The sequence below is a fragment of the Hyposmocoma kahamanoa genome, unplaced genomic scaffold (assembly GCF_003589595.1).
Source record: "Hyposmocoma kahamanoa isolate Upper Pololo Valley unplaced genomic scaffold, ASM358959v1 102, whole genome shotgun sequence".
Classification (NCBI taxonomy): Eukaryota; Metazoa; Arthropoda; class Insecta; order Lepidoptera; family Cosmopterigidae; genus Hyposmocoma; species Hyposmocoma kahamanoa.
The window spans coordinates 12262497-12273984 of NW_020653337.1; the positions used below are offsets into that span (position 1 = coordinate 12262497).

The 11488-nt window shown below is 36.8% G+C and overlaps 1 protein-coding gene across 1 annotated transcript in view; it reads right to left on the minus strand.

The window, feature by feature from the left end:
- LOC113233669 (chromatin complexes subunit BAP18-like) overlaps nt 1-11488 on the minus strand; it is a 24503-nt gene extending 13015 nt beyond the window's left edge. The window contains exons 1-2 of the mRNA XM_026468847.1: nt 11467-11488; nt 10630-10691 (exon numbers count right to left, since the gene is read on the minus strand). Of these exons, the coding sequence (XP_026324632.1) occupies nt 10630-10691; nt 11467-11488 (84 nt within the window). The remainder of the gene's footprint in view (nt 1-10629; nt 10692-11466) is intronic.

Consider the following 11488-nt stretch of genomic DNA (forward strand, 5'->3'; position numbering starts at 1 on the left):
TTTCAAGTATTATTTTCGCAGGAATTCCAAAATAAAATCCAATTTTGGGTTACTCCGAAACGTCTTATAAACAGTTACATCTTCAGTCTACAAAGAAATAATTCTTTTTAATAATAATGTTGTAACCAATACGCGCCGACTATCATCGAGTCAAATCGGTTTCACTTAAAAAAATGACTTATTTAATTACAAAAACAAAAATTTTAAAGTGCTTACAAAATTAGACTGAGTATACTAGTATTTATAGTAGACAGAACCGTAAAGTCAGATTTGTATTTCCTTTTCTTTATCGCAAATTCTGAAACGGCAACACTGATGTCGATTTAGCGTCACTCTGCATCGGCGCCCGCGCAGTCTTTCGCCGTCTTGGAAGTTGACTGTACGCTTGGTTATTCGTGGTGTTTTTTCTTGTGACTCGGCTGTGCTTTTGGACTACTTCTATTTTCAATCTCGTTGACCTTGGCTTGGATATTTTGGACTTGATTCTGTGTGAACTCTTTTTCAACATGTCGAAAAGAGGACGTGCTTTAAATAGCCAGACTCGCGAACTGGTTGTGAAATTACACGACTATTTCGAAAGGGAGTCACTTAATGGTGGACCTCTATTACCAGTGACACAAGTGCAAAATCGCGTCGCAAGTGCACTTGGAATCGGCAAAAGAACGGTACACACCATCATACAAGAAAAATATGGGCCTTCCGGCTCTCAAGAAAACGTATTACATACGCCTAGAAAGAGGAAGAAAAGCAAGCCTGTAACAGGTATCGACACGTTCGATGCAGACGCTATTCGTAACCATGTTTATACATATTATACTAGACACGAGTACCCTACTGTGAGTAAATTGTTGGTATCACTTCGAGAGCTTGGCTTATTTACTGGGAGTGCTACCTCACTGATTACAATTTTGAAAAAAATTGGTTTTAAATACAAGAAGTCTGACAAAAGAAATATTATGATGGAAAGACATGATTTAATATTACAAAGAGTTTCATTTTTGAGAGAAATGAATAAAATTACAAATTGGGATAATGTTGTGTTTATCGATGAGACTTGGTTGAACTCAAACCACACAGTACCACAATCATGGACCGACGACACTAAAGCATCCAGCTCGAAAGTGCCAATGGGAAAAGGTGGTCGCCTCATAATTTGCCATGCTGGATCAGCCGGGGGAGGTTTCGTTAATAATGCTTTACTAGCATTTGAATCAAAAAGTACAAAAGAATATCACGAAGAAATGGACGCAAACAAATTTAAAGAGTGGTTTAAAACTTTACTTCAGAACCTCCCCGAACAATGTACAATAATTATGGACAATGCATCGTATCATTCGGTTCAAATAGATCGAGCGCCGACTCAGGCAAATAAAAAGGCTGATTTGGTGGCATGGCTACAGAGGAATGGTGTCGAAGCTGACATGGAGCTATTGAAAGTGGAATTGTTAAGATTAGTGCGAGAGCATAGACCTACAAAACTTAGGTATGAAATTGATGAATTGGCACTTGAGCATGGACATAAAATTATAAGGACACCGCCGTACCACTGTCAATACAATGCTATTGAGTTGATTTGGGCTCAAATTAAAGGTTAATATTTTTGCATTTAATACTGTTATTTTAAATTCGTATATATTAAGACTTATTTTGTACTAGTAGCATATTTTAATAAAGTACAAATGTAAAGAGGTAACATATAAACTTTCGAATTTGTAATATCACTGTGAAGGAACATTACTATTTTACAACAGTGTTTTTTTTTTACAGGCTACGCAGGACGTAATAATACTAAGCCACCGTTCTCCACAAAAAAAATGATGACTTTATTAAAGGAAGCATGTACTAAAGTAACAAAGGAAGACTGGAGAAAGGTGGTGGAAAAAACTAGAAAACTAATAAAAGAAGATTTTGACAGAGATGTTAATATTGATAATTTAATTGAAAACGAGTTAATTATATGGACTGGTGAAACTAGCTCAACAGATGGTTTTGGTTCATCTTCCGATGACGTTGATAAATAAAAAATTCCAATAAGGAGGTCTTTTGTTTTACTTCAGAATTTTGTTATTTACGTACAGGTTATCCTCGTGAACTATGCTAATGTATAACTACAATACAACAACAAGTACAGGTTGCCGTTGTGCTCACTTAAAATACTTACTTATTATTTCTATTAAACTGTATAACGTTTAAATAAATGTTGATTGATATATCTAGAACTGAAAAGCAATGAACAGAAAAATAACCTAAACGATTACAAACTCCTAAAATTTTTAATCGATTTCTCGTGAGAATCGTTTAAACTGGTTACCGATATTGCAGTTCACATCACTATTTACGTTGCGATGACATGTGTCAAATATGATCTATTATTTTGTGACGACTATAGATAGTTGTGTGTAGTGAGCCGCTACTTCTACTAAAAAAACCTATTTTATATAATTTAACAAATGTTAAAAATGTAATAAATGGACTTTATTTTTCCAGAAATGCAATATTGATGGATGTCAATTCATAGCACATCCCAAAGTTATTACTAAACATATACAAATGCAACATTCTTCTGGTCTCTTCAAAAAGATTGCGAAACTGGACAATCCACAAGAAATCAAAAAATGGAGGGATGAAAGGAAAAAGAGATATCCGACAAAGGAAAATGTGGAAAAGAAAGTAGCTGCAATGAAAGAAAAAATTGAGAGAGGAGAAAAAATGGGTCTCAACAGTCACAAGAGAACTAGAGATAATGTGTCAGGTGTGACTATAATCAATATTTTTTTTTATTTCATTGTTGTACTTACTGTGATAGATAAAATGAATGAAATAACAACCTTAGACTTAGCTTAAATTTTGACACTTAGTTTAATTATTTTTTTTTATGAGAAATTTATAAGCATAGGCTTTGTCTCTAAAAATATACTTTTTAATTATTTTACAGGTTCAGGCCATAAAAGAAAGCAACCATTTAGAGCTGATAAAAACAACAAAAGAAAAATGTTCAAATCTAGACAGAATATTGGTAATGATAAAAATTATTCTACAAAATTAAATGACAATAATAATGACATTCTCCCTAATAAGGATACACCCCATAAAATAGACATAGGCAAAAATAAAAATGAACAATCTCAAAAAAACAATAATATTGTGCCTAACATTTATGATAAAAGAAAGCTACAGCCTTTTACAGGAATACAAAACTTTATAGAACATGATGACAAAGACAAAAATCAACCACTGACAAATGAAAATTATATGATTGAAGATGACGATGATGAAATATACACTGAAGCACCAGCACCTAAGTCAACTGAGACTATAAAAGACATTGAACCCACTGTATGTGGTGCTTTGTCCTCATTGATGTGTGACTATGGATCTTCAGATGAAGAAACTAAACCAGAGGAATCAATTGACATGAATGTTGGCCCAACATCAAAGACTATATGTACAACTAATGTACCTGTACAAAGAGTTCCTGAACATATAACAAACTTATTTGTTAACGTTTCTAAGGCTGCAAGTGATGATGATAGTAGACCAGAAGAAGTAAAAATGGTAAAACATGGTACAACTGTGGTAAATAAAGTGAATAAGACTTTTGAAACTACAAGTAATAAGATTGTTACTAACAATGTCAGAAAAAATAAGAAAGAAATTTTCGTTCAAAAAAAACACATTCAATGTAGACCTAAACCTAAAGTGCCTTCTACTTTACTTCAAAAGCTATTGCACATGGAAATTCGACATGAACGGAATGTAATTCTACAATGCATTAGGTATATAGTAAATAATAATTACTTTGATAAGAAAGTATGACATAAGTTTAGAATAATTTGTAGACTTTTTAAAGTAACTGAATAAATTTCACCCGGCTACCGTTTTCACAAGTGTTTCCCGGTCGGCTATCCAATCAATAGAAGCTTTTAACTCCTTTTTATTTTTGGGATATATTTATGCAAAGATACCTAAGCCTATGGCTCAACTCACACTGGCGCAGTGCTATTTAAGCCTGTAAGTTGGATTGCCTGTCAAATTTGTACTATGACCTCACAAAAACAATTCACTGTCCATGCAGTTTACGTTCCGCATTCGAAATCCGTTCACCTTTTCTTTCATAGTAAAATCGTATCATGACGTGCCATTTGCCATGCAAAGTCTAATCTGTAAATGCATTGACTTACAAGTAAATGTAAAAATAAGCAATTCAAGAAAAGTTACTCCGTAACTAACTTTTTTTAGATTGTGTTACATTTTTAAGAAATATTGTTTAAGTTTTATTATATTTTCAGTTTCATTATCAATAAATAAATACCATTAATATCTATTGCGCGTTTTTTGACAATTTTAGTTCGAGTTCCCAATCTTTAAAGTATTGTTGATAAATTATTGGCAAGAATGTTATTGCAATTTTTAAAAGGAATTTTAATCATTTTACTAATTTTCTTGACCGAAAATCGTAAAAAAACTTTTAAATAGTGCCAAAGACTTTAATGCAATCAATAAAAATGTACGAATACAGGATACGTTCCAATTATGCTATCAAATAACAAACTCGCCTTATTAATTTCAATGATAATGACTAGACATGACATGTAATTCTGTCGTACGACTAATTGTAAAGTATGATTGAAAAGTTGCCGATATTAGAAATTAACATATTATGTATAATCAATAATAAAATTAATAAAAAAATATAATAATTCTCATTTTGAACACAATCGGTTAATACTGCTTGGACGCTCCCAGGTTAGTACATCTGTCTATTTCTTTCATATGATTCATGATGATTAACGGTCGTATTCTAGAACTCTACTCAGGGTCGTATTCCAGAGCTCTACTCAATGCTCAAGTCAGGATCTGAGTATTTGACTATGATTTAAAGCACTCGAAATCATACTCAAGTCCCTTTTTTTTTTTTTTTTTTTTTATGCCAGATAGTAGGCAAACGAGCAGACAAGCCACTTGATGGGAGGTGGTCATTGTCGCCCATGGACACGAGCAATACCAGAGGCATCACCCATGCGTTGCCGACTCCGGAGAACCTTGTTTACACGTCTTTTGAAGAACTCCATGTTATAGCGCAAGGGGAACACTTCAGGAGGAAGGCCATTCCACATCTTACTGGTTCGGGGAAAGAACGAACGAGATGCTCGAGTGGTCGTGACGTGCCAAGCATCGAGGAAGTGGGGATGGAGTCTTCTCCTTCGGCGGGTCGTGCAGTGGTAAAAGAGTGACGGAGGCACCAACTCAAAGAGTTCGTCTGAGCACTCCCCGTTATACAGACGGTAGAACACACATAGAGAGCCAACATCTCTCCGCAAACTAAGGGGCTCTAAACCGTCTGTAAGCATAGGGTCGTCGACAATTCGAACAGCTCGACGTTGGATGGAGTCAAGTGGATCAAGCTGATACTTGGGTGCTCCAGCCCAGAGGTGCGAGCAGTATTCCATATGGGGCCGAACCTGAGCTTTGTATAGCAAAAGCCGGTGCCCCGATGTGAAACACCGCTTCGCTCTGTTGAGCACACCAATCTTTTTAGAAGCCATTTTGGCTTTATTCTCCAAATGACCCCGAAACTGGACTTCGTTCGAGATGTCGACGCCAAGGATGCCTATACTATTAGAGGTGACGAGGGGAGTGCCTTGGAACTTAGGCGCTATAACAAATGGAGTTTTCTTAGCGGAGAACGCGCAAACTTGTGTCTTTGTGGGGTTAAAGCGGACAAGATTTTGTCGGCCCCATACGGAGACTTGCTCCAGTGAGGTCTCGATTTCAGACACAAGTTGTGCTCTTCCTTCTACCACTTCCTGTTGGGTCATATTTGCACGGCCAGTATAAAAGGTATCACCAGTACTGTCATCCGCATAGCAATGAATGTTACTTGTCAGTAACATATCATTGATATGCAGGATAAACAGGGTTGGCGATAGCACTGACCCCTGGGGAACGCCAGCGTTGATGAGCATGGAGTCCGAGCAGAAACCGTCCAACGCAACTTTAATGCTCCGCTCGATCAAAAAACTGGCGATCCAGGTGCAAAGACCATCTGGGAGCCCGTAGGATGGTAACTTCGATAGAAGAGCCTTGTGCCAGACCCGATCGAAAGCCTTAGCTATATCCAAACTCACGGCCAATGCTTCCCCCCTGCGCTCAATGGCAGCTGCCCATTGGTGAGTGAGATACACAAGAAGATCACCAGCACCGCGACCACGACGAAAGCCGTACTGGCGGTCATTAATCAGCTGGCGATCCTCAAGGTAATCTAGGAGCTGGTTGTTCACCACGCGCTCCATCACCTTAGAGAGCAAGGAGGTTATCGCAATTGGCCGGTAGTTGGACGGGTCCGAGCGATCACCCTTTTTTAGGATAGGGTGAACACAGGCAGTCTTCCACGAAGCCGGGACTACACCTGAGCGGTATGAGAGTTGGAAGAGGCGCGTTAAGACCGGAGTCAATTCAGGAGCGCACGTTTTGAGCACAACTGCAGGAATACCATCAGGCCCACTGGACTTCCTTCCATTAGGGTTGTATTTCCAGTGCTTGAAATCATACTAAGATCCTGACTTGAATATGGTTTAAAGCGCTCGAAATCATACTCAAGTTCCTGCCATTAGGGTCGTATTTCCAGTGCTTGTGTTTCAATTGCAATCTTGACTTGGGCATTGAGTAATGAGTAGAGTTCTAGAATACGACTCTCAGTATGTAGTTCCATCTTACTCTTGCTAGATGTCAGCTAGCCAGTCAGAGGCATTCATTAACGTTTAAAAAGTAAATCTCATCAATCATCATCCTGTCATGCCATTCCGTTCAACTTTGTGTTGGTCATGATACGAATTTAAGCAATTTAGTTTTACCACGTCAAGTAAATTGCATGAAACTTGGCTGGCTTACAAGTAAAGATGGGAAAAACTGTTTATTTTTTTAAACGTTATGCTTTTTAAAAAAAAAGCGTTTTTTTGTTTTTTTAAAGCATAGATACAGAATTTATTTATTCTGTATCTATGCGTTATTATTCTAATATTTTTTAAACGCTTTTTAGTTTGAAGCTAACAAAATCGTTTAGAAACCGTTTAAGCGCATAGACTTTTATGTTAAAAAAAGCTTGCAACGCTGTGTTGATAGCGAAACGCAAGAGTAGACCACTAAAGGTATTAAGATAAGTAAGTTTTTTGTAAAAAAGAAGTCATATTTTTATTGTGACATAACATTATTGTATTAATATTTTGTTCATTGGCGTTTAAAAGCGTTCAAAAACATAAGTTGTTTAACTTTTGTAGTTGTTAACCGTTGAAATAATTAAACGCTTTTTAGTTTGACGCTTAAAAAGTCGTTTAGAAAAACGTTTAAGCGCATAGACTATGTTTAAAAACAACGCTTACGCTTAAAATGAAAAGCGTGTCTAAGCGCTTATTTTAAAAAGCAGACTTTTCGTGCTTTTCGTTTAAGCGCCCACCTCTACTTAAAAGCTCATAGTAGGCCCCCTGGATCCGGTTTTTGTCTTGACTATCTAAAAAATAAATCGACATGGATGATTCTTTGACATGAATATAGAATATATAATGAATGCAGTAGCCATCACTTTACCTGCCGAACATCTGCTTCTGTCTTTTTGGAGTACATTCTTCTGTAGAAGTCCACAGCTTTGAACATTGCTTCGTTTCTGACATAATAAGAGTGAACCCGTGTTTCGTAACTGTGACGTACCTATGCAAAGCAAAAATTTGGGTTGCACTTAAACAAGGCTAAGCATTGCTCAGTTACACGACTTCATTTTTATCCTACTTTCAGCAAACCTGCCCAGATAGGTGCAAACTTGCAAAAAAACTTACTTACTCAGAATTTCGTGCAAAACTATGAAAAACTGTCAAAACTACATCGTGAGTGTTGTTGAAGATGGCTTTGGTGGTTATCTTAATTGGCCATAAGTCCTTAGTGCTCGGTGTCATTTGTGGTGGAGCGAAAATAACGAAATTAATTATGACTGGAGGTTCGAGTTTTTATTAATAAGTCTCAGTCGTTATACTAAAAGACTTGAAACGACTTATTTGACTTAAACGACTCAAGTTGTTTGCAATGTATACCTATTTTATGTCTTATTAAGCCCGAAGTTTATAAATAAAAATGACGTAGTATGTAGTAAATAATCACGTTTATTTAATTAGTTATAATTAACTGACTTCTGTGAACAACAATCGTAAAATAAATGTCTTGTGGGTAGAAATAAAATCACGCCATACGGCTCATGACTCGCGACTCCCGAGGCTATGACGCGCCAGTCGTTTTAGTTCTATAAGTCTTTTAAGCTTCCTAGGGTTAAAAGACTTCGACTCGAATTAGTCTTGAGTTTTAGTCTCACTAGTCGTGAGGCGTTCAAAATGAGTCGAGGTTTTTTAAAAGGCCTTATAAGACTGAGTTTCTTTATCACTATTGTTGATGACAGTCGACAGGAGCTTGCCCGCCGAGGGCGGCAAGCTCCTGTCGACAAAAATTGTATACAAATAATGAAAAATACGTGTTATGTAACAGATATGTGTGTAGGTACTAGGTTACTTACGACTAATGCAGAACTTTTACCTGCCTAAATAATCCAATTTCAAAAACTTGAGCTTGATGAAGCTGGCATATCGGATTGATATTAGGGTAAATTTTGGAGTTACTTTACCTAATTTCGGTGGCAATTTTTGTAACTATTCGGGTGAATTATCGTAAAACAATAGAATAACAATAACAATTTCAGGTTACTACACTCGAATATTAAATAATACTTCATGATAATATAATTATTAGCTCACGCTACCGTCGTGGATAGTAAGATAAATAGAAGTATTGAAATGCAACTGAATAAATTAGTTGATTGATAAATTTTAAAATTCGACTGCAGTACCCATTAAAGCTCCGAAAAGTAAATTAATAATGAACGTAAACAAATTCGAAAATTACTGCGTTATTTACTAAGCTACCGAAAACTTCAAAAGTTTACATAAACAACCGAATGAAATACTGAAAGTTCGACGATAACGTAATACTACAATACTGTCTTAATATTTTTAGCCATTTTATAGTAAATCACCACCTATTATAAATTTAAAAGCGAGCTATATACATTTAATACGCATGGTACAATCATGGATATACTCGTAATACTTGTAGTGTGCGCGTGCCCTATTCCAGCGTAATCATGCATTCATCATCATCATGTGTTAGCGGCCCCATCTACCGACACCGTCCCTACAACTATGGCAGGCCGTTAAAACAGTGTAATTAAATACATCACCCTGCCACTAGATGGCGGTGCTTTGTAAATAATATAGGTTTCGTTATTTATGATTGTTAATAATTAATATTGATCGATGAATATAGTAAATATAATAATGTTGTAACGATAATAGTAATTAGAATAATAATTGTAAAGATAATAGTAACAACAATAATTGTAAAATTGTAACATTGTTTAGTATAAGGGAAAGGGTTGATTTGATTGTCTATATAGGAGGTGCTCTGTCTTTAGTGTAGGAATATTTTTTCACTGTCTGCGCTTATTTGAATAAAAGCCATTACGCTGCCCGTCCGACTCTTAATTTTCGCCACTCCTACAATACTTCAGAAGTGGTATCTGGACCAAAAAAATGTCTGGCCCATATATTGAGGGGCTTGGTCAGCGAAAAAGAAAGAATCATGAGCCGTTCTGTGCGCCTCCTGAAGAAGATGAAAATTTTTTTCTTGAAAAACCACGTGGCGACCTACCCGTCAAGAGGCGACGAATTACTCCTACTGAAGCCGAAGTAATACCAAAGTTTAAACCAGATGAGAAGACTAGCAACGTTACTGGGTGGCTCCATAAAATAATTCAATTAGGCGACGTGTACAACTGGAGTAACCAAGATCGACAATTCACAATGCAAATTCGTCTTCGTGGCTCAGCGCGTGATTGGTATGACGATTTAGAAGATTACAACTTGACGTGGAGCGCTTGGAAAGAAGCTTTGAAGAGTGCATTTCCTCGATCTACAGACTACGTTGACAGACTGGAAGAAATGTTGGCCAGAACTAAATCCGACACCGAGACCATGACGAAATACTTCCACGATAAGTTATCACTTCTTAAAAAGTGCAAGATTTATGAAACAGATGCCATTTCCTGCATTATAAAAGGTCTCCCAACCGAACTGCGTGCAAATGCAAAGGTCTACCAGTGCGATAAACCGGAAAAATTGTACTATGGATACTTGTCTTCATTAGAAAATTACAAGCGGGTTGAAGCTACGGCCAATACAAGAAGATCTACATGGAGAAGAGGCACAATTACAGCAAATCCTCAGCACCAAATGCTCCCCAAGATATGCTACGCATGTCGGCGTCCAGGACATGAGGCAAGGGACTGCAGACTACAGCTTCGCTGCGACGTATGTCAGCGTGTTGGCCACAACGCCTCGACTTGCTGGTACGCAACGGACCGTTCGCGTAAACATACACCAAAGGTCAGTAGTATTTTGCACATTACTTACGACATCTACATGGATATTTATAAAAAGAAAGTGTATTTAAATGGGTATCGTTCCACGCGTACATAGACACAGGCAGTGTATTAAATATACTCGCAGTTGAATGTGCTCATAGAATGAAACTTACTGTTTCCCCATCTTCCGTCGTGAAGAAAGGCTTCGGAGGTGCATATTCACATTCACTAGGCACTATAAATATTGAAGTTTTTGTGGATAATGTATTATTGCACGGTACTGCAGAGTTAACCGATTATAATTTTTCAGAAATAGATTTAATTATCGTTAATAAACCAAGAAAATATAAGTATGATGACTACAGCAAACACTGTCACATTTGTTTACACTCACGAGTTAAAAAACGCTCTCAGTGACGTACAATTACAATCGATTGACTTTGTTTCAAAATATCCTTTTTATTTGTTAAGTGATGTTGTAGTGCCAAAACATAATTCTGTTTTTGTTGAAGTAATAGTTGATTTTAATAGGAATGAAAGAGAACACACATTTTTCTCACACCCCGTCTATTTCGAGCTAGGGAGTATTTCGTTCTTTATACCTGGTGCCGTTTTATCTTCACGAAAATGCTTTATGAAGATTGTAAACGTAGGTGACGACGCGATTGTATGGAAATCAAATAAATTAGTAGCGCGTGCCGAGATTATAGATGAATGTGTGAATTGTGAAAGTTCGACTGTTTTAACAGTAGAAAAGTGTACTGAAAATTATGAATGCGATAATTCTATAACTATGGGTGATTTAAACGTAGGTGAAATTAGTACTGCTGACCGTCACACGTTACTAAAATTATTGAACCGATTCCGTGACTGTTTTGCAAAAAGTACGAATGACTTAGGATGTACCGACCACATAAGCATGCACATTAACACTACCACCGAAGACCCCGTCATTTGCAAACCATACCGGTATTCTCATAGGGACAACGAAATTATAAATAGGAAAGTACAGTATTTGTTGGATGCAGGCAT